The sequence below is a fragment of the Camellia sinensis genome, chromosome 4 (assembly GCF_055761805.1).
Source record: "Camellia sinensis isolate YWXY chromosome 4, ASM5576180v1, whole genome shotgun sequence".
NCBI classification, from domain to species: domain Eukaryota; kingdom Viridiplantae; phylum Streptophyta; class Magnoliopsida; order Ericales; family Theaceae; genus Camellia; species Camellia sinensis.
The window spans coordinates 111,558,821-111,583,550 of NC_138964.1; the positions used below are offsets into that span (position 1 = coordinate 111,558,821).

General features: G+C 39.4%; 2 protein-coding genes across 3 annotated transcripts; one reads left to right on the top strand and one right to left on the bottom strand.

Annotated features, from left to right (window-relative positions):
- Positions 1–531: 531 nt before the first annotated feature.
- On the bottom strand, positions 532–23,883 carry LOC114308649 (mitochondrial arginine transporter BAC2-like). 2 transcript variants are annotated; one of them, XM_082865956.1, is made up of 3 exons: positions 23,104–23,482; positions 6,328–6,844; positions 532–765 (listed from the first exon to the last, which is right to left on the bottom strand). In XM_082865956.1, the coding sequence occupies exons 1-3, from the start codon at positions 23,338–23,340 to the stop codon at positions 677–679; spliced, it is 843 nt and encodes a 280-aa protein (XP_082722082.1). In that variant the 5' UTR covers positions 23,341–23,482; the 3' UTR covers positions 532–676. The 2 variants fall into 2 exon arrangements, with proteins under 2 accessions (XP_082722082.1, XP_082722081.1); XM_082865955.1 differs by lacking the exon at positions 532–765 and having other exon boundaries at positions 6,020–6,844; positions 23,104–23,883.
- Positions 4,280–5,843, top strand: PDX1.2 (pyridoxine biosynthesis 1.2). The gene has a single exon (XM_028254283.2). The coding sequence runs from the start codon at positions 4,750–4,752 to the stop codon at positions 5,665–5,667; it is 918 nt and encodes a 305-aa protein (XP_028110084.2). The 5' UTR covers positions 4,280–4,749; the 3' UTR covers positions 5,668–5,843.
- Positions 23,884–24,730: the final 847 nt, after the last annotated feature.

Sequence of the window (24,730 nt, forward strand, 5' to 3'; positions counted from 1 at the left end):
CCACATAGGACAATCTATATTTTAAGCAAATATCAAGAAATATATTTGTAATTTACCTTAGTAATTATTAGGGTACACATTTAATTAATACTTTCTCAGTGCACACATAAAAAACAAAAAATATTCTCAGTATACATTTTTTATTTTAATAATGTCCTTATCTTTTATTTTCAAAACCATAATTTATTTTTCATCTGCCTACTCTTTCTCTGCTAGAAAACTTGCAATTTTATCATCACTATTACCATCAACCATCGCCATCGCACCGCCACTGCCATTCCTGGCCCGTCCCCGCTCCAGCCTAGACCTTCATAATCTATATTCTTTCAAAACCGTAACTTGTGGAACCCTCTTTGTCGTGATCCCAATCTCTACAAATCTTTTTATCACTATGAACCCAATGTCTGCAAATCTTAGATCTGTTTGAAAGTTGATATTCGACGAAACCCTATGGGTTTGTGTCACGCCCCACTTTTTATTACTCGAAGTCATTACCAAATTCATTAACTTAATTCAATTACAAGGATAATATGCGGAAATAAACTCATATATTCAATCCGTAGAAGTGATTAACGATACTCTCATTCGTATGCAAAGTAAATATTACATGAACATACTTAATAAATTGCCCTTGGGCTTACATCACTTAAGGTACAAGAAGAAGGATGTAACCCTTTTACAACAATGGCATTCCACCAACATAACTGAGGCCCCGTGGCCAGTAAACAAGTAGATCCAAATCTTGCAGCTCAACCTGCTTAATACCTGAAAAAGATTCAACAGCGTGGGATGAACATATAGTCCAGTAGGGAACTCAACATGATCCACAACAATAACAACTTACAGATAGCTATGATCATAAACACTCATTCTCATACTAGAATAGTAATGTGACAGTTTATACAAAATATATATGTATGAACTTTTCTCGAAAACAACCGTTTCATTCAACGCTACAAGTGGTTTGTCTTTCCTTTTTCCTTTCATTAACCCCCATTCCCAATCTTTCGTAACATCAGCAAATACTTAGGAAGTAATCTCACTAAGCCTGATACTCTCTTCCATTTCCTATACATACTCAGATGTACCTTTTCAAACATGTTTATCTTTAAAACATTTGTTCTCCTCCACACTTTCCAAAAGACAAAAAAAGACATTTCGGTTCGTTTCCATTACTATCATAACTATACATGCATATCTTTGTAAAAATATAAATTTACAACCCACCAACATGTATACAATCAACCAATGGAGTAACTCAGTCCTCCGAACTGTAACCAATCAAATCCATGATATTTTCAGTTACAACGAAACAACAACAATCCCACTTTGCTCTACTAGCTATGTGTTTAGTAAGCCAAAGATATACTGAAATAATTACAACCAACTTCGTTCTACTAGCCATGTGCGTAGTAAGCCAACAATACACCCCATTCAACAACATTAACAACAAGCCAGTTTACCAGGCGCTAGCTGGAAGGGTATGGTGCCTCCAATTATTAGCGCGGTCAGTTCTCCAAGCGCTAGCTGGAAGGTAACGGTACCTTTGATTCTAAGCGCGGGGTATAACACCAACAATCACAGCACATCAAGCCATAACCAACATGTATAATGCATATACATAAACTATCAAGACACCAGCAATGTGTTAAAGTATATGAATACATGACTATCTCCTTCCGAGCAAATATACATACATATATAATGTATCATACGATGTTCAATTAATCAATGGTAAAATGCATACCCGACAATTCTACACAACCGTATCATCCTCCACCGATGACCAAGGACAAAACCTCTAGATGCATATAGCCAGTACATCTATTAAAAGACTCAAATATCATGAATCACAAACCCAACAACAATATTAACATGGTAGTTAAATATACAACTTCTACATATGTGTTCAACACTCAAGATACAACAATCCAATTCTCAAACTTATTTCTAAAACACTTCCCTTATTTTCACAAAAACGATTCCATTTCCTTTTTGTTATCACAAAACCAACTCCACTAATCTTGTTTCCATAAAATCAACTCCAAAGCCATGGTTAATCCCTTAGGCATTAACACCCTTACCACACTCATTTTCACAAAATAGATTTACACACAATGGTCAACAAACCCCTATTTTAATTTACCCAACCAAAATATAATTTAGGGTTTTTTTTCTTCATTTAACTACAACATACTAATTTATATTTTAATTAGCCAAGACAACAATCAATGAAGCCAAAACCATTCTCCACACAACCAACCCTAGGTTTATTTCATGATTTTCAAACAAATCCAACATGATACAATTTTCATGCAATACAAAAATTACCACATGTCTATCTATAAACGGAGTATTGAAAAAGAACAAGGAGAATCCCTACCTCAAATGGAGAACTCAAATAGAGAAGATGACCCGAAATCAAAGTGCTCCAAATCCCAAATTTCTTGGATCACAACGAAGCCCTCGACGATCAACACACTTCTTACAAAGACCCAAGGTAAGGAAAACACTCTAGCTAGATCAATCCTAAGAGAGAAGTTAGGTTTTAGAGTGAGGTGCTCTCCAATGGAGGTTTTGAAAAGTAACAGAGAGAAAGGAGATCAAAAAGTGATCAAAAAAAGTGATTTCACGGACTGATATAAAAACAGGTCCGCTCGAGCGTACAACACCCCGCTCGAGCGTCAGACACAGGTTCACGCTCAAGCGTCCAAAGATTCGCTCGAGCGCCGGATGCACTCTCCCAGAATTTTCTGCAGACGCCCAAAAAGCTGAGAGAAGGAAATTCACGCTCGAGCGTCCAAACTGCCGCTCGAGCGGAAAGGCAACAACAAAAGCCCGCTCGAGCGTCAAATCACCGCTCGAGCGGAGAGACCAAAACCTGGGCAAAGATTCTAAGTTTTAAAACACGGCCGACTTATTCCCAACTTGCCCAACACAACCCAAAACTCTAACACAAAGAGTAAGGGATAGAAATGAGGATAAGACAACAACAAATCTACGGAACCGAGTCCGGATTACAGTTAAACAACAACAGGGAATACCGGGATCGCTATAGTTTGGATAAGTATTGTGAAATTAGAAAATATAAAGATTTATCCTAAATAGTAATTTAATTAAAGGATAAAAATGTAATTTTGAAAAAATTTATTAAGTATGTGCGTGAGGAGGTTTGGTGTGTGAAATTAAAATTACTCTATTTATTATCACTAATGATAAATGGGCAAAGTGTTGTGAGAATTTAAACTTTAATATAATATAATATAATATAATTATGTCAAACATGTAAAATTAACTATATCCTGAGATGTGTATTTTTTTTGTCATTTTTTATTAACCCTATATTTATTTATGGGAGAAATAAAAAAATAAAAATAAAAAAACCTGCAAGATTTGATGCTTGTAACCAGATAAATTTTGAATTTTATTAATTTAAATCTTGATTTTTTGATTTATTTTCAATCAAAACTATCTGTTTATTTCTATTAAGTAAAACTGAAAAAAAAAAAAGAAAAAAAAAAGAAAAGATATTTTATTTATTAAACTAAAAGTAAAAAATATTTTAAATACATTTACAATGAATTTAATGATTAAAATATTACTTTGTATCAATTTTATTTAACAGAAATAGAATAATAATTTAGATTGAAAATAAACAAAAATATCATAATTTAAATTAATAAAATTAAAAATTTCTTTTATTACAATGGTTAAACTTTAATTAATTAATTAATTTTTTATTATTATTTTTTTACTGAACGCTAGTGTAAATTACCCAAACCTTTTGGTCATGTTAATTTGGCTGTATAGGTGGAGGAATCAGACTACCAATCTTGTGGGCCTTACATAGCTTATGTTTGATTGACAAAAATAGAAAGGGATTAATAGTCTTGTACGACTATGAATACCCTCACATAGTGAGACTAGCTTTCTAATGGTAAGGATGGGATTGATAATACAATCCCATGTAATTAGTTGTCAAAAAAACAACTTTGCCCTTACATTATAAAAACAACAAAGCTAATTATTATACAATGAAGGTATTTACATAATTTTGTAGATTTAGGGTTGGTTTGAGATAATTTAAATAAGTGTATTTTTTGACTTTTTATGAAATATAAATTAGGTTTGAAGTGATGTGGTAGAGAGGTGATGTGACTTAAATAAAATGATGTGACTAAAATAGAATAGTGACTTTTTAACTTTTTAATTTTTTTAAGTTTTGACAAACAAGGCCTTAATCTTAACAGACTAATACCACCACACTAATAGACAAACAAACCCTCTTTATCATACCTCCAAATTAATACCATCACATTAATAATCTACTTACTCAATTTTACCGCACTTATAATCTCATCAAACCTAATCCACCTCTAAAATAATACCACTACATGAATAATCTACTCACTCAATTTTACCGTACGTATAATCACATCTAATTTAATTCGTCAAATAAACCAGGCGTTTTATATGTTTATCCAAACACACCGTTGGAAAATGAAGGGACTTCCTACAATTTTCCAGTTGACTGGCAAAGAAGAAGCAACACGGAGATTCTGGAAGTCACCAAACGCCACCGCCCCCCACCTCCTCTTCTCCAGCTCTCTTCATCCTCTTCCTTATACCATATATCTATATATACTATCAATCAACCCACAAACAAATCCAAATCCAAATCCAAATCCAAATCCAAATAGACCCACATAGTTGATTTCTTCATTCAGGTATTTTCACAAACACCTGGCGATGGCAGAAGACAGTGCCGTCACAATCTACAACAACAGCGCCATCAGCAACGCCAAGAAGAACCCATTCTCAATCAAGGTCGGCCTCGCCCAAACCCTCCGCGGCGGAGCCATTCTCGAAGTCACCAATTCGGACCAAGCCAAGATCGCCGAGTCCGCCGGAGCTTGCTGTGTCATCGTCTCTGAGCCTTTCAATGGCGGCATTTCTCGGATGCCCGATCCCTCTCTCGTCAAGGAGATCAAGCGATCAGTCTCAATCCCAGTCATGGCCAAATCCCGAGTCGGCCATTTCGTCGAATCCCAAATCCTCGAAGCCATCGGCGTGGATTACGTCGACGAGAGCGAGCTTCTCGCAATCGCCGACGAAGATAATTTCATCAACAAGCACAATTTCGGGGTTCCATTTGTGTGCGGTTGTCGAGATCTCGGAGAGGCGTTGAGGAGAGTGAGAGAAGGTGCGGCGATGATAAGAACTCAAGGAGATCTGTCTGGGTCTGGGAACATTGTCGAGACTGTTCGTAGTGTGAGAAAAGTGATGGGTGATATTCGAATTCTCACAAACTTAGACGAAGACGAAGTTTTCGCATTTTCGAAGAAGATCGAAGCTCCTTACGACATTGTTGCTCAAACCAAGCAAATGGGTAGGCTTCCAGTGGCGAATTTTGCTTCCGGAGACATTGTTACGCCTGCAGATGCAGCGCTAATGATGCAATTGGGTTGCGATGGAGTGTTTATCGGACCGGAGATTTTCTACTGTTCGGATCCGTATGAGCGCGTTCGTGCAATTGTGATGGCGATAAGGAACTACAATGATCCGCATGTGTTGGCAGAGGCGAGTTCTGGGTTGAGTGAGGCTATGGCGGGACTCAATCTCAGTCAGAACAGGGTCGAACAGTTTGGTACCGGAGGTACCTATTGAAGCCTTTTCCAATCTTAGTATGCTGAGTACAGTGTGTTTGTTTAACCAGAAATGTTATGTCTACTGTTGTTGTTTTTATTGTGTCAATGATAGTAAATTGACTAATAAATTTATCAATTGATTCAGAATAATGTATCTGACTATGCTGAAATCAATATCAGAATTACATTCATATATGGGTTATTCTATCATTCAATCTTTTGTTTTGTTTTCTTGTTTTCATGGGTTATGAAAATGGAGTGTGTCCCCTAGTTTGTACGTTCAAAGGTTGGTACAGTTTCATATTTATTTGATTCCCTCTAGATCTTGTTGGCCTAGGTATGAATGTGGTAATCTATGTAAAGACACATATATTGCAAGAAGAATGGCATAATAAGCCAATCAGTTTCTGAATGTTTATATGATTTTTGTTTCAAAATACACTGCAGAGCTACTCGCCCGATTTGATGAAATGTTAGAAACCATATTCCTTAAAGATTCAATTGTCTGTTTGAATGCTATCATGATTGTTGTTGTTAAACAAACACCTTAGAGTTGTTTCATATGCAGTGAAAATAGCTCCATTTACTAGAAAAGCTCTAGCAACTGATGTCCCTAAACCTCGCCACAATACATGATACCCCTCTTCCCTTACACATTTGCGAAAGCAATCAACAATACCTGTGTATTTTGGCGAAGAGGATTGTGATTGAGCTTGAAGTCTAGTTTTGATCACATCCAATGGATAACAACCAATCCAACTAGTAACCCCTGCAAGGCCTCCTGCAATCAGCATTGTTTTGAAGCTCTCTTGGCCACTCTTTCGACAACCCGGGTGAAGTTGCTCTCTCATCCATTCGTACGTCCAGAAGTACACACCATGAGCGGGCGCATCTCTGAGCACAGTAATCGTTAAGCCTCTGTAAATACCTCTCAAACCTTCTGTTTGAAATATGCTTTTGGCAACACCAATTGGACCTCTGTGATGATTTGCTAGTTGGGGTTTTTCAGGGTCTGTTCTTCTCTGTAGTTGTAGGCGGATCTTGACTAGTTCGACAGGCGAGATCACTAGGCTTTGTATGGCTCCTGTTCCAATGCCTCCAAGGGCAACCCCTTTGTAGGAAGGAGGGTCTGTAGCGGGAATTGAAGAGTCGAATGCGCGCGATAAGACTGCGGAGATCTGGAAAACCATGGCATTCTGCGATGCAAGTGTTATCATCATTTAATTCATTCGTTTAAGAGATGTATGGAATCTGAATACTCAAATAGGTTTCAATTGTCTGCGTACATTTGAGATCTCATGTAAGACTCTTATTGAATTTTGACATCAAGCTCCCACAACCTTCGATGCAAGGTGTTATCTCTCTCTATGAGCAGTACTTTGTGTGAGGTGTTATATCTCTCTATGAGCAATAGGTTGTGTGGTTTGATTTTCAAAAAATTATTTCAGAATTTTTTTTAAAAAATTAAAAATTAATTTAGTAAAATAAATTAAAAAAATATTTATATTTTTACATAATTTTATTTTTTAAAGGTTAGATATAATTTTTAAAAAATTTAAAATATTTTTTTGATATTTATACAAAAAATTCTTTTTTTTTTTTTTGGTATCAAAAATAAACAAAACAAGGCCATGTTTATCATTTTAAGTGGCACATTATACATCCCTATCCAATGATAAAAGCAAATGGTCGACATAACATATTATTTAGTGTTTCCAGAGCAATATTATGTAGTGTTTTCATTACCTTTGTGTTAGTGTTTTAAAAAATTGACGTAAGTGTTAATTGATAAATGTGTGGGCGGATTACTAGTTAGCAAAACTTGGAACACATGGAATTGAGGTTAAGTTTGGCATACTTGAAAAAAATTAAAAAGTCAAAAAGTCACTATTCTATTTAAGTCACATCATCTTATTTAAGTCACATCACCTCTCTAACACATCACTTCAAATCCAACCCAAACCCAACCCATATTTCATAAAAAGTCAAAAAGTGCACTTATTTAGATCATCCCAAACAACCCCTGAGATGCAATCCTATAGGGTTAATGGGTAAAATATTATTTTACCCCTTAGCCTATATGATAACTACAATAATGGAAGTAGGGTAATTATGAAATTTCATAAGTTTAATCCCAGTTAATCAATATCGATACACTAATACACGAGAGTATTTTGAGAAGACGATAAAAAGTTGACTTTTGACTTTTTATTAAGTTTTTTGACTTTTTTGGAAAGTGATTTGAGAAGTTGGTAAAAAATTACTTTTTTGCCTTTTTGTATAACATTTATTTATTGTGTCACATCACATTAAAATGACCTAAATACCCCCACTAAACTTAAGAAATTTACTATTTGACCCAGGTATTTGTTTGAACAATTATGTAATTCATGGAGGGCAACTATGTAATTTTACCACCTCCTTTTTTGTCCCCTCCCAAATCCCCTTGCTTGCGTTTTTATGCTGCTTGTGGCGTTTTTGACTGGCTGCAAAACGCAACTTTTTGTTTTCTTCCCAAAGGGCCACACAAATAAACACACTCTATCCTACACCTTTAACTTAGGCCTAATTTGAGAAAACTAAATAAGTATATTTTCTTATTTTTTATAAAATATGAGTTAGGTTTGAAGTGATGTGTTAGAAAGGTGATGTGACTTAAATAAGATGATGTGACTTAAATAGGATTGTGACTTTTTGAATTTTTATCTTTTTTTCAATTATGTCAAACTTGGCCTTAATATTATTACATTATTAATTTCCTTATTCAATCTCAATGTACTTATAGTCTCATTCAATCTAATTTGTCAAACAAACGTGATCATAAGTCAAAATACGACTCCACACTTAAATTATGATTTTAAAAAACAAAATAAAAAAATATTTTTTTGATTTTTTAAAAAAAAATAAAATTTTGAAAAGAGTTTGATTTCAAATTTTAAAAATAAATTTAAATTATATATTTAATTATAATTTTTTTAATTAAAATCACAATTTAAAAATACTACCAAAAGCCATCTAAAATTTCTATGCATTCAGTGCCGTGTTGGATTAAAATTTTGTAGTTGAATACTTTGTTTGTCCTTTGGTAGGTCCATGGTTGGAGATTTGTCAGACTCGTATGAATAAAGTTATGTCAGTAAATTAGCTTGTCGTGTAAAAGTTCTCTAAATACTCTTCAAAAATAGAAAATAATTTGTCTTTGCACCTACTTTCCTAAAAATTTATATATGAGCCCTGTTAATGATAGTTTGTCAAATAGTTTGTCAATAAGAAATGCAAAGGGTTATTTTGGAAAGTTGGTTTTTGGGTCACAATCACTTTTTTATTTTTTTTACATATTTTTTTAAAACAAGTTAAAAAATTAACTTTTAGTTAATTTCTCAAAACAAGTCAAGATATTTATAATTTTAATACTTATTTTACCTATTTTAAAATTCTTTTATACATCTCAATGTGTGTGAGTGATTTTCTGATCACACTGTCAAACTCAGCATTCAGCTGAAGAACACTGGCAGAATAGATGACACCTGACTAATCTGCAACAGAAGAGAAGATTCCGGCGGTGGTTCGTCTACCCGGAGGCACTCCGATGATCAAATCAGTATATCTCTCAAAGATAATCAATAGTGTTAAACTCACTATTCAGAATATAAATTGTCTACCTCAGACCCACGGGGGTGCCTCTCTTTTATAGCTAACTCAATCATTGTCCCAACAGGAGCCTGGCTCTAATGAACTTAGAAGTACTATTAATCTTGGACTCCCAGTAGGATTGGGATAAACTCCCTAAGAGTCTTATCCTTTCCCAATTGTAGTTTTCCCCCTTTCTGGAACTCTTGTGCCATATCCGCTTACCTCGGATTCTGATGTCTTCGGAGGTAACCTCGGCCTCGCTGAGATAACCTCGGCGTTATGACCAGGACACGTGGCACCTCGGCTGACACGTCGGCGTCACCTTAGTTACGTGTTGGTACTCAGAAAATATATTCCCACAACTGCCCCCTAGGTTCTATTATCTCGGCATTCTGAGGTGATGGAACCTATATCATTCATTCCTGCCAGTACATCAGCCTAGCCGAGATCATAATCATAGGCCGATATGTCTTTTTCAGAGATCAAGAATTCCAAGAGCTTCTTCACACGTATAAGCTGTTATGTATAACAACTCAACCGTTTAGCCACGTGTTTTCTCCTTACTGGATCGTACTCTGGACGCACTTATAAGTCGTTTCGCGCCTACATGCGCCGTCAGACGCATTCGCTGTTCTAGGCACATTAATTGCCCTCTTTTGCCACTGTTTCAAGTTTTTGACAAAACTTGTTTCCCTCTTTCATTTTTTTCACTTTACATTGTCTTCATTCAGAACTTTTTCTCTCTTTAGCTTCCTCTAATCCTCCATTTTTTCAAGCTCTGAAGCTCTGCCATCGCTACCGTTCACCTCTTCCGGCGTGGTTCTTGCCAATCTGTTCTACCACCGCCGTTCTTCTGACTTCGGCGATCTCAAGCATCTGCTTATTTTCTCTGGTAAGTCACCATTCCTCCTGGTTTTCAGTTCTTGTTGTGTTCCATGAAATTTTGCTTCATCATTATTTGCCATTGTTGTTTTATTTGAATATTTGATTCGCGAATCATGTATCTAAGCATATTTATTTCATAATTTTGCTCTTTGTCCATGTCTTGAATACTCGCACTGTTCACATACTTGTTGGTTTCTGCCACTGTTCTTGGCCTGATACACTTGTGCAAACTTTTTGTCTTGATTTCTTGATGTCTTCATCACCATTCGTGTTTCTGAAACGAATCCTTGTTTTTTCTGTTTTCCAGATTCGTTCCTTCAATCTTCACCTCCATGGCTTTAGGTTTGGGACTTGTTTGTAGAACCCACAATTTCTAAGAAAAATCGAAACGAATTCCTTCTAGATCCATACAAACCCTTATCATAGCATATTTGTAGGTTTTTAGCCGAGGTCCTTTAAACCCTCCAAAAATACTTCTTCCTAAAATCCAATATCTCCATTTAAGCTGACGCTTCCAAAAATACTTCTTCCTGAAATCCAATATCTCCATTTAAGCCGACGTCATGGGTATGTGGGAACATAGGGTAAACACCCCGAAAAAATTAGGATACTTTAGGCAGGAGTTCGAAATCCCAGCCGACGTTCATCTGAGGTTGGCTGGGGAGGATGACTCTATCATGCCCGATGAAAACCTCATGCCTTTCCCAGTGGCTGCGTTCATTGAATGTGGACTTAGGTTTCCACTTGACCATTTTTTCCGTCAAATCCTTCATTTCTATAAGTTGAACCCAATGCAACTTGCCATCAACTCTTACCGAGTTATTAACGGTACCATAGCTTTGGCCAAACAAGAGAGTGCTAGGATAACTCTTGCCGATTTCCAATACTATTATACCATGTGTCGCCTGAAATCGGAAAAAGGTCACATTTATTACCTTAAGCCGAGGTCCACTGAATACAAAATCATTGCCGACCTCCCTGACTCCAACAAGGGAGCGAGGGATGATTACTTCATCGTCTCGGGAAACTGGGAGTTTTAGCCAAACGATGACCTCCATCTTTATCCCTTAAGTCGAATAATTTTCGGGGAAGGAGCTGGTAAGGGCCATCCTTCACAAGTTTTCTTGCTTTCTTGCATAAAGTTTTCAACATTCTTGCTCTAATGTCTATGCATCTTTCTGTTTTTGTAGTTCTTCCTCAGCTACCAAAGGGCTTTCGTCAGTCTTTCTTCCCCAGCAAAGACTTGAAAAAACTATTGAATTTGCCAATTCACAAGCGGAAGGCCCCTCTGCTTCTCAACTTCATCTCTACTTATAAGTCGGCTCTTCCCGACGTCCCAAAAAACAAGAAGAAAAGCCTTTCTCCACCTTCTGCCACAACTCCACAAGTTGCGTCCACATCTCGGACAGACCAAAGATCAACCTCTGATCCAACTGAGCAACCTTCAACCTTGGCTTCATACCTGATTCCGATATCCCAGCGCCGTCGCCGATGTCACGACCCCAAACCGCCCCTAGTAGTTTGGTGCCGTGATGGCCAGTAATCCGTAATTACCGAAGGCCAACTTACAAAATTCACACACAACCAGAGTATTTATATAGGGGGCTCGCAAATGCGGAAGCAATAATTTAAAATACAAGTGGTCCATAAGAGCAGTGCATAGTCAAATGGAATGGCATACATCTTTACATAACTTATAACTTGATTACAAAAGTACATGTTACATCTTGGCAAAGGGCTTCTCAAGCCGACATAAATATAACACATGAAATACAAAACATGGAACATGATCTTCAGGATTGCGGACATCCTTACAGCCGACCAAACAAGCCTACAAAACACACATCTTGGCGAAGCCGACCTCTTGCTTATTACCTACATATATACATAGGGAGGGTGAGCTTGGATACTCAGTGAATGGTACAAGTAATAAAGGGGTTGCATGAATGATTTCCAAGGTCCTTGTCAAAACAATACATATATCATAGCTTGTTCAAAACATGGGATGAATCAAGTTCATCAATCAAATCTTGGTCTTTCAAATCTTGCTTGGGATGTTAATAACATCTACATAATACATGGGGTGATGACATTTCGGACAAGACAAGGGAATAATCGACCCGGAATCGATTAGACAAATCCACCCGTTCATAGACCGTCGGTGGGGCCATCCGTTCATAGACCGTCGATGACAGAGATCTCTCAAACATGGTGCTACATGGGCTTAGAGTCCCCTAGCATGGGAGGACTTTCCAAGAATGTCATCAAAACAAAGCTTATACTTGATACACAAAATAGAGATAATCATTCATGCTTGATCAAATACTTTTCTAAAACGAAGCAAGGCTTTGTCAAAACTTTATAACATAACTTTATTAAAAATACCACTCACCTAGTTCTTGGGACGTCGGGATCAAGGCAAAGGTCCAAGTCCTACAAACACGTGGCAAAGTCTATTGAACGCACTCTTAAAACAAGCTTCACATGAATGCAAATGATCTAGGGAAAACATGCTGAAAACATCTAGGGAAAACATGCTAGAAATCATCTAGGGAAAACATGCTGAAAACACCTAGGGAAAACATGCTAGAAATCATCTAGGGAAAACATGCTGAAAACACCTAGGGAAAACATGCTGGGTACCAACCAGGTCCTGGAATGGATGCACAGAGATGATCTAGGCTAAAACGACCTAGCTGGGTGAACTCAAGAGGTCTTGGCCGAGGTCCCACACCTCTTGGCCGAGGTGTGGTTACCTAGGCTTCAGTATGCAGCTGTCTGCCGAGGTGTTACAAGATGCCGGCATGGGTGTACCATGGTCGGCCTAGGTGTGCAGTGGATAGCCTAGGTGTGCATGCAAGATAAACTAACGTGCAAGTGATCATGCAAGGTAGGCCAAGGTGAGATACGATGCTTGGCCTAGGTGTGTGATCTAGGCAAGAGTGGTGTCGGTGATCACACCTAGGGAAATGAAGCCTGGAAATCTGGGTTTCCTCCTTGAAGAACATGAAGAACATGAGCATGAAGAACATGAAGAACATGAATGCTAAAATCATAACTTGTTATTACAAGATCTGGGATTTCATGACATGAGTTCGAAAACATGGACCTGGGTACCCATACTTTGAAAATCATGCAAGAACAAACACAAAAACATGGATCTAGGCATGAGCCTTCGGATCAAAACATGACTTTTCTTGAAGAACACATGAATGCCATTTTCTCTTTCTAAAACCGAACTTCAAAGCAATGCATGGCTTACAAATCATTTTCAATCATGCAATGCAATAACATAAACATAAAGAACATCATGAGCAGATCAAGGATCTAACCTTAGAACGCGGATCTAACGGTTGGATCTCTAGGAATCAAGCTTGGAAATCTACTCTCTCTCAAGAACTCTTCTCCCTCTTCTAGAGCTTCTCTCTCTACTCTTCAAAACAATATACAACAAATGAGGGGTTTCTCTCTCTGCCGGCTGACTTAACTCTCATCTCGGACACGTGGCAACGGTTGGTTGGTTCTCTTCAAAAAGGTGATAGATTGACAAGACAAGGCCCTGACAAGGCGTATCTAGCAAGCTACTCGGAATGGCACTCCGGCAAGGGGTGACATCGGCTAACCACAAGACTTCGGCAACTAGGGTGACAATGACCTCGGCTAGGAAGGACAACACTTGACTAAGCTGTGCCACACCTCGGCCTAGATGTGCCACACCTCGGTCTAGGTCATTCCAGTCCCAGAACAAGATCACTAGGTGCAAGGATTAAGGATCTCGGATGCCTAGGTGATAACATCTCGGCCAATATGCCTAGGTGATGGTGGAGGTCACAAAAGCGGTTCCAAGATGGTCCAAGGTGTAAGAGGTTCAAAGGTGTGACCTAGGCTTAAGATGACCTCGGCTTAACATGACCTAGGCTTGGCATGACCTAGGCTTAACATGACCTAGGCTTAACATGACCTAGGCTTGGTATGACCTAGGCTTGGCATGACCTAGGCTTGACATGACCTAGGCTTGACATGACCTAGGCTTAACATGACCTAGGCTTGGCATGACCTAGGCTTGGCATGACCTAGGCTTAACATGACCTAGGCTTAACATAGCAAAGAAGGAACAAAGCATGCATACAACACTTAGGGAAAACATGATAGCATCAAGACAAGACAAGAACCTTTACCTAGGCAAAACAAGTCCAAGTCTACAAATGCAAGCTTAACAAGACAAAATCATGCAAATGTACATGAACATGACTAAGACATGAATGTGGGTTATTACAGCCGACGTCGAACAATTTTTTCTGCCGAGATGGGCCATCAAAGAGCCGTTGCAAAAGATCTCCTGGCCAGTATCCCCTCTGATGTCAACGCTCAGCCAACACAAACCCAGCCTCTACCAAAACAGAAAATCAAAAAGGCTCAACCAAAGGCCAAGGTGACTCAGGTTAACATTGAGGACACCTTGCCGATTTCTAAATTGCATGAAAGTGACAAGTCCCAATCCGCTGCTGGAAAGAGGTGTTCTGAGGCTCAGCCATCCGAATCTCCAAAATCAAAGAAGCTGAGGTCATCCTCTGCAACGACCTCGGGGTCTAAAAAACATGATGCCCCCTAGGACCCCAAAATTACCTTGGAAGATAAGCCAGTCATGGCCAACGATAGCGTTAAGGACATCAACGTCGGCGTAGCACTCAGTACTGCTCTGCTTCTCCCCGGCGATCTTGACCGAAACGCTAAGTTGAGCGAGTATGAAAATTACGCTCTGATGCTTCAACGTTCCGTTCAAGTAAGTATCTTTATCTGGCAACTTCTTCTTTCGTTTTGTTCTTTCCATACTTGTAAGTTTTTCTAACAACTTTTGTTCTATTTACTTTCAGGCCATCCAGCACGCCTATTCTTCCTCAGTTTAATCTTTTGAGAACCGTGAGAAGCTAGCCGAAAAGAAGAGGGAGGTCTCCAGCCTTCAAAAAACCAATAAAAACTTGCAATCCAAGATGAAGACCCTGGAGGATCAGGCCGAGGTAGCTATTAAAGCAAAAGACGAAGTTGAGGAGAAGGTTGGTGTTGCTAAGGCGATAAACAAAGTCCTTCAAGCCCAGCTGAAGGAGGCCGAGGATAAAGTGGCCCAGGCCCAAAAAGAGCTTCAAGATGCCTTGGCCACCAAAGAGGCCGAAATCAAAGACGCCTTGGCTTAACTTTAACTTATAAATTGTCCACAAATTTCAACAAGTGTTTAAGCAATGATTTCGGTTTAACTTCAATTTGTAAATTGTCCACAAACATCAACAAGTGTTAAACAATGATTCCGATTTAACTTCAACTTGTAAATTGTCCACAAATTTCAACAAGTGTTAAACAATGATTTCGCCTCTCTCTGCCCCCTCATGTGAACCTAAGTTCTACTTGGGTTCTCATTATACATGTATTCTAGAGACAATGTCAAGTATCTTGAAAAGAAAACCAAGCTGAATCTTTATTTATTTCCTTCGGCAAATGACAAAAGAACAAAGGAATTCTAATGATAGAAAATTTTCAAATTGCAAATGTTCCAAGGCCTTGGCAACTCTTTACCCTCATTATCTTCAAGCCGATAAGCTCCATTACCCAGTACTGAGATTATTCTGTAGGGTCCTTCCCAATTTGGGCCAAGCTTTCCCTCTCTGGGATCCTTTTTGTTGCCGACGACCTTTCTCAAGACCAGGTCGCCGACTTAGAACTCCCTTGGGTTAACCTTCTTGTTATAAGCTCTGGCAAGCTGCTACTGGTACGCTGTGAGCTGAATCGCAGCTTTCTCCCTTCGTTCTTCTAGAAGATCCAGATCTCGGGCTAAGAATACATCATTAGTTCCGTTCTCTACTCCCCGGGTTCTGATGCCTGGGATGCCGACCTCCAGCGGAATAACTGCTTCTGTGCCATAAGCCATGGCAAATGGGGATTCCCCTGTTGATCTTCTTAGCGTAGTCCGATATGCCTAGAGCACATTGGGCAACTCGTCCACCCACTTTCTTTTTGCTGCCTACAGCCTCTTTTTTATCCCGTCCAGATTTACTTTGTCGGATGCTTCTGCTTGTTCATTGCTTTGGGGAAAGCTTGGTGTTAAAAAGTAGTTTTTGATCTTGAACTTTGCATAGAAGCTCTTAATTAGCTTATTGTCAAATTGTGTTCCATTGTCTGCAACTATTGCTCTTGGAATCCCAAATCTGGTAATGATATTTTTCCAAATGAATTTCTTTACATCCACATCTCGAATTTTGGCAAAGGGTTCAGCTTCTATCCACTTAGTGAAGTAATCAGTTGCCACCAGCAAGTACTTCCTTTGCCCAGTTGCTTGGGGTAGTTGTCCAACGAGATCCATGCCCCATTGGGCAAATGGTCAGGGACTGGATACAGGGTTCAGGTCTGCTGCTGGTTGGTGTATCAGTGGTGCGAATCTCTGGCACTTTTCACATTTCTTCACATATGCTTCTGCGTCCTTTTGCATGTAAGGCCACCAATACCCCTGGGTAATGGCCCTATGGGCAAGTGATCTGCCCCCAGCGTAGCTTCCACAAATTCCTTCATGAATTTCGTATAAAAAAATCTTCAACTTGTAAAGGATGTATGCACCTTAAAAGGGGTCCAATGAAGGACCTTCTGTAGAGATGCCCCTCTGCTGTCAGACTGAATCTTGCCGACTTCAATTTGATCTTGTATGTCTCTTTGTGATCGTCTGGTAGCTTCCCTTCTTTCAGGAATGTAACAATTGCGTCCATCCAGCTTGGTCCCATGTCCACGCACATTGCTTCATGCTCTGTGGATAGTGGCTCGACGCTTGGGCCCGACAAATAGTCGATCATTATTGTCATTGCTTTTCCAGATTGTACTGCACTAGCTAGGTAGGCCAACGCATCGACGTGGCTGTTATCATCTCGGCTAACCTAAAGTAGTCGGCAGTTCTGAAACAAGGCTGCCAGCTTGATGACCTCCTTTGCGTAGGCCGACATTCGTTCATCTCGGGCAGAAAACTCGCTTGTTACCTGGTTGACAATGAGCTGGGAGTCGCAGAAGACTATTACTTCGTCTGTCTCTGCTGCTACTGCCAGCTTTAGTCCTGCAATCAATGCTTCATACTCTACTTCGTTGTTTGAGGCTTTGAACCCCAAACGAATAGACTGTTCCACTATCTGTCCATCTGGAGATATCAGCACTACTCCCACCCCCGCTCCTTGTCAGTTTGAACTCCCATCAACGAACAATCGAAATGAGTCACCGATGTAAATGCTGCAGGGTCTGAGTTTTTTCTCTTTTCTTTGTTCTTTCGTCTTTAGCTGAGCTTCTTCTTGCTTGTTTGGACATCGTTCACCTTGGCTCAACGGAGCCCGATGTTCAATGGATTCTGGCGTGAATTCGGCCACGAAGTCGGCCAGAACCTGGCCTTTGATTGCTGTCCTTGGCCTGTACTCCAGGTTATATTGGCCTAAGGTGACTGCCCACCTGGCTATTCTTCCTGTCAGGTCTCCTTGTTGTAGTAAGGACTTCAAGTGATATTCAGTTAGCACCATAATTTTATAGGCCTGGAAGTAATGGTTTAGCTTCTCTGAAGCCATTACCAAAGCTAGTGCCAATTTCTCTAAGGGTAGATACCTTGTTTCTGCATCGGCCAAGGTTTTGCTTACGTAGTAAATAGCCCTTTGCTCCTTTTTTTTCTTCTCAGATTACCACTGCGCTCACTGCGTGTTCTGAAACTGCTAAGTACAGGAACAGCTCCTCCACAGGTTCTGGATTTGAAAGAACTGGAGCTGTGGTCAAGTATTTCTTCAGGTCACCCAAAGCGGCTTCGCACTCCTCGGTCTATAGGAAGTCTGTGGCTTTCTTTACTAAGTTGAAGAAAGGTTTGCATTTGTCTGAACTTCTGCTAATGAACCTATTCAGGGCTGCAGCCTTTCCAGTTAGCATTTGCACATGTTTTGCCGACGTCGGGCTCTTCAAATCTAGTATGGCCTTGATCTGATCTGGGCTGGCCTCTATGCCCCTTCTAGTCACCAGGTATCCCAAAAACTTACCAGATCCTACTCCAAATGCACACTTTGCTGCATTGAGTCGGAGTCGATATGTCTTAAGGATGTCGAAGACTGCTTTCAGGTCAGCCAAATGACCTTCAGGTTCCTTGGTCTTCACAACCATGTCGTCAATGTACACTTCTACCATTCCGCCAATCAGGTGTTTGAACATCTTGGTTACCAATCTATGGTAAGTTGCTCCTACGTTTTTCAACCCGAAAGGCATCACTCTGTAGCAGTACAGTCCTTTGGGGTTGATAAACGCAGTCTTCTCTACATCTGGGGGGTACATGGTTATCTGATGATACCCCCTGTATGCATCCAAGAAGCTCATCCTCCCATGCCTCGAAGTGGCGTCTACCAACTAGTCAATCTTAGGTAGAGGAAAACTGTCTTTGGGACAGGCTTTGTTTAAACTGGTAAAGTCTACACAGACCCTCCATTTACCGTTCTTTTTCTTCACGACTACTGTGTTCGATAGCCATGTCGGGTAATTTACCTCTCGAATGGCCCTGGCCTCGAGAAGTCTGTCTACTTCTTCTTCCACTGCTTCGACGTGTACCAACGTCAGTCTTCTTGCTCGTTGACTTACAGGTTTGGCCGACCTGTCAACGTTCAGCTTATGGTAAGTGACCTCGGGGTCAATGCCTGGTATTTCGTAAGGTGTCCACGCGAACACCTCAATATTTGCTCTCAAAAAAACTGCCAACTCTTTTTCCTTTTCTTCGGCTAAGCCCGAGCCAAGAATAAAGAAGCGTTCTTCATCCCCCTCCTAGACGAGGATTTTCTTCAGTGCTTCTTCACTCTTCTCGGCTGGCTCCTTACCGACATCCTCTAGGACCTCCACATCCTCATCTTCAATCTCTGCCTTCTCTGGTTCTCGAATGCTGCAGATGGATTTCATTGCTGCCATGGAGCAATTTTTTGCCTGCAGTTGGTCTCCTCTTATCTCTTCAATCCCATGCTTTGTTAGGAACCGCAATAGTTGATGCAGTGTTGAGGGAACAGCCCCCATTGCATGCAACCATGGCCTTCCCAAGATGATGTTGTAAGGGGAGGGTGTGTCGATTACGGTGAACTCTGTTGTTACCTTCCTGGTGCCCACCTACACCTCCAAGTTGGTTGTTTCCAGTGGCCATGTCAGCGTTCCATTGAACCCGACCATTGGGCTATTGGATTGCTCCATATCGTCTGGGTGAAGGCCAAGCTCCTTGTAACATCGAATGTACATGATGTCGCAAGAGCTGCCTTGGTCAATCAGGATGCGTTTTACTTGGCACTCCCCCAACTTGAAGGGATACTACCAAGGCATCATTATGCAGATGTTGTACCATCTCAAGGTCGGCTTCTGAAAAGGACACTACTGGTCCTTGGTGCTCCTCTGCCCGATGTCTCTTCTCCCCGACTTGGTAAACATGTTGCAGGTGCTTCATCTTCTGGGTCTCCCCTCTAATTTCGTTCTCGTTGACCTTCCAGTTAATCACATTGACTACCCGAGGTCCTCCTGCCTAAGGTTGTGGTGCTGGGAGAGGCCGAGCTGCTGGTACCAGAGGCAATCTTGCCTGTTCTACCCTTGTCCTAGCCTCATCGATGAGGTCTCTCAAATGGCCTTGCCTCACCAGTTCTTCCAAGTATGTTTTCAGGGCTCTACAACCCTGAGTCGTGTGCCCATCTTCATTGTGGTAAGCACAATGTCTGCCAACGTTCCTTCTCATAAACTCTCCTGGTGCTTTTGCTGGTGTTCTGAAATAGGGTTGGTTCCGAATCCGGTCCAGGATTTTTGGAATCGGGATTCGAAATACAGTTGTTACTGCCTGTGTGGCCCTCAGTTCTGTTTCTTATTTGCTTGATCCATTGTTACCTCGGCCTCGCTTCAGCGAGCCGTTTCCTTTCTCTTGTTTTATCTCCTTAGTCCCCGACGTGTCTTCTTCGGCTCTGGCCTACTTCTCGATTCTCGCCATGAGCTCTTCCATACTTTTTGGCAATGTCTTTGCCAAAGACTTTCGTAGTGGATAGTTGTCTTTTAGGCCGTTCTTGAAGGATACGACCGCCACCTCTTGATTGCATTCGGGTATTCGGTTGAACACCTCATAGTATCTTTTTGCATAGGCCCTAAGGCCTTCATCCTTGCTGATCTTTAGAGTCATCAATGCATCCACCCTTAATGGCTGCAGCTTGTTAGTCACGAACTTGGCCACAAACATCTCAACCAGGCTTTCCCAAGTCTTCACGCTTCCCTTCGGTAGTTTGTGGAACCAATCTGATGCAATTTTCCCGAATGATGAGGGGAACACTTTGCAGAGCAACGGCTCGTTCCCACTATACAATGCCATTGAGTTCAAATATATTCCAACGTAGAAGTTGAGGTCTGACTTACCATCATATATTTGAAACCTTGGCATACTGAATCTCTTCGATGCCCCAAACCTGTCCAATTCTACCGAGAATGGTGTCCTCGGCTTATCTGGGGAGGTTACCTCGGCGTCGGCATTCTGTTGCTTCCTCTTGAGATAATCTCTTAAATCCTCCTTCGTCCGCCTAGGAGCTCGGCTATCTCCTGCTTTTAGTCTTTTTGGTACGCTACTTTCAGCTTCGTGGTGAGTCCTTTTCGACCCTTCTCCATGAGTGGTATCGAAGCACAGTGCCTACCCCTGAACATGTCGATGTCCTTTGGGGTCTGCCTCCTTTGTGCGATACGTCCTGCGTGATTCTTCTCTTCTTGACTCTCTTCGTCCGACTTCCCTAGAAGGTCAGTGAGAGTATCTTTCACTCCCGTTATGCTGAGGGGCTACGGGGATTGTTTTCTGCCCTCCCTTCTGGGCATTGGCCGCTGGAATCGGCGTGTCCTGCAGCGGGAACGGTGGCTGCATGACGTTATTTTGCATCATGAAATTGACGACCGACTGCAGGTCTGCCAATTTGTTTGCCATCTCTTTTACCTCTTCGTCCCTTCGCAGGCACCTATCCTTCCAAACCTGGAGGTCGTCCTCGTTGTAGTATCCACTTCGATCTGGTTTCTTTGGTGTGTCGCCAGTCTGGCCGACGTCTTTCACTCCGTGATTCTGATCACGAGTTTCTGCGTTGCATTCGTCTCCTGTGATATCAAGGTTAATAGGTCTCCCACTCCCAGCAGGAGTGTTGTCCCCAATCTTTTCCTTTTGTCCGTTACTGGCCATCTATTCTCCTTTCGATTTCCACAGACGGCGCCAAATTGTGTGAGTGATTTTCCGATCACACTGCCCAACTCAGTATTTAGCTAGAGAACACTGGCAGAATAGATAACACCTGGCTAACTTGTAATAGAAAGAGAAGATTCCGGCGGTGGTTCGTCCACCCGGAGGCACTCCGATGATCAAGTCAGTATATCTCTCACAGATAATCAATAGTGTTAAACTCACTATTCAGAATATAAATTGCCTACCTCAGACCCACGGGGGTTCCTCTCTTTTATAGCTAACTCAATCATTGTCCCAATAGGAGCCTAGCTCTAATGGACTTAGGATTACTATTAATCTTGGACTCCCAGTAAGATTGAGATAAACTCCCTAAGAGTCTTATCATTTCCCAACTGTAGTCTTCCCCTTTTCTAGGACTCTTGTGCATTATCCGCTTATCTCGAATTCTGATATCTTCGGAGGTAACCTCGGCCTCGCTGAGATAATCTCGGCGTCATGACCAGGACACATGGCACCTCGGCTGACACGTCGACGTCACCTTAATCACGTGTTGGTACTCAGAAAATATATCTCCACACAATACATTTTAATAATTTTTTAACATACCTTTTTTAATACTAATAACAGTACTAAAAATTGTTTCTTATATTTTCCTTTCTCTTTATATGTTAGGAATTATGCTTTCAAGATGAACAGTTTAAGATAAAAAAAAAAAAAATACCAACCAAGGCTCATCGCAATGAGTGGTGGAAAATTCATAATTATTTTGTCATTTGAAAAAGAAAAATGTTAGAAATTTTAAATATTTTATTAATATTTTTTAAAAATAAACTTTTAAAATTTGTTATAGTGCATATTGATAGCCCTGACATAAGTAAAAAAAGAGACATCTTAAAGAAAATTGACAGTAAAAAGTTATCCATTCCAAAAAATAAATGCATCATGTGATTAAATTGGTATGAAACAATCTTTTACTTATTATTTATTACGTGATAAAAAGTGAGACTTCTTGAGCTGAGTACAAAATTAATTTTTGAATTTATATTTATCATATAATTAGATAACGAGTAAATGGTACCTATTTCATAAACTATCCACATTATTCTTTAAATAAATTTGATTTGTATATTTTATTTTTAAAATATATTTTTTTTCTCTAACTGCCTACAATTATTGTTTTTCCATTAGGAATTTTTTTTTTTGGATATGCAACCTTGTCCTAAAATTAAATAAGTTTTTACAAACTTATATAAGTAATTCATAAAAATATATAATTTTAATATAAATTCGTATAAATCTTAAGTTTTCGTAAGTTTAAGTGAATTTATATTCAACTTATGTGTTTCTATAAAACTATTTAAATAAATTTGTGAAAACTTATGTAATTTTATAATATGAAACATTTTTTAATAATATTAGGTATCATAAAAAAAAATATCATGAAAAACTTTTATAAAAATCTTCAACCCTCAAATTAATTTGAATTTTTTATTATAAATTATATAATTACAATTTAATGAAATTTTTTTTGTGATATTTATTTCATGGTCTTATTATTAGAACGTGAAATGATCAAAAGCACTAGTGATGTCATCTCGAGGACGCATATGCAACGAGGATGGAATAACCAGAGAGCAAAGATGCAGGGCATCATCAAATCAAAGATTTATGCGAAAAAGTAAAAAAAATAAAAAAATAATAATGGGGAGAAGAGAAGATGAAAACCTGAAAAGTGACAGAGGCGAGAGGTGCAGCCATGCCCCTGTAGAGGGCAAGGGGTCCGTCGCTGGCCACAACGCGGCGAAGGATGCCGAACGCTGAACCGCTGGTGGAGTGCTGCTGCTGCCGAATCCTCAGCGTGTCCAGTGGATATCCGGTGACTATTCCGGCCACTCCTCCGAAACCTCCGGCGACAAATTCTCTTCCCCAACTGCTCGCTACAAACTGCGGCCAAAAATCCATCTCTCTCTCTCTCTCTCACTACTCACAGCATGCATTCCCTGCTTTCTCAACAAATCCAACTCACACACACCCCGTTTTATCTCTCTTTTCCTTTCTCTATTTGTTGCGATGAATCCAAGTCCTAATCAAAAGCTAATTTCAATCTTCCTTAGATCTCTTTCTATCTATTTCTCAATTTTAAAGTTGTGAAAAAACCTAATTCGGCAATAGATCGGCTCCACATTTTGGTAAGAGGTTCTGAGGATTTCTTTCTAAGTTATGTTATCTATCTGTCTCCAAGTATTGGCATATGAATGGGGAATAGATTCGAATCTTGTATCGTTATCGTTCCAAGAACAGAGCAAGTAGAGAGAAAGAATGAAGAAGAAGAAGAAGATACAAGTGAAAGCTCTGCAACCACAATTTCAATCTACACAGGAAGACACCGATGCTATTTTGTTGGAACTTGAAGGAAAATGCTCTCTCTCTCTCTCTCGGCCTCAGAGTGGAAACCGCCAACGTCCTCTTTCTTTCGATCTCGGAAGGGTAATTTATTAATGCTGAATAAGGAATTAATTCGTAATTTAATTTAATTTAGTCTAATTTGGTAGGTTTGAATTAATTTTTTGAACCAGTGATTTAGTTTTAGATTGAAAAATTAAAATCTATACTCTACAGGTCGGTTTTGAATTAAATTTCACGGTTTCGAATTAGAACCGATCTGGATCGTATACAAATAGCCTATATTTATATTATGCACCCTCTTGCATAGTATCTTCTTTTATTCTGTATAAAACCTAAACTCAAACTTAAACTCGCATAATATCTTTTTTTTATTGATTTTGTTTGTTGGTTTTAGTTGAATCAGTTTTTTTTATAGTTGTTTAAATTCTAGAACAGTATGTTATTATTGCGGAACTAATAAATTCAATATTTATATTTTTATGAAATTAAAATGTTAAATATATATATTGTTATTTAATTATGTGAATCTGTAATCCTAAACAAATCCAATTCATATTTAAATAGATTGGTTTGAATTGGTTTCACGATTTAAACGGATTGAAGTGGTTCTAATTTTTCAAAAATCATAAATAATGAATTGATTTTGATTTTATCCCAATCCAGATCAATCGAGACTATGCTCATCCCTATAATTTATCACAACTGAAGGATTCTTTGGAATTATATAAATAAGTATTCTTTGACTTTTTTTAAAAAAATAATTGTGTAAAAAAATAAAGACGTGAGATTATTTATGTAAGGCCTTGTTTGGCATGAATTAAAAAAATTAAAAAGTTAAAAAATTAATATCTTATTTAAGTCATATCATTTTATTTAAGTTACATCACCTCTCTAAAATATCACTTCAAACTCAACCCATACTCAACTCATATTTTATAAAAAAATT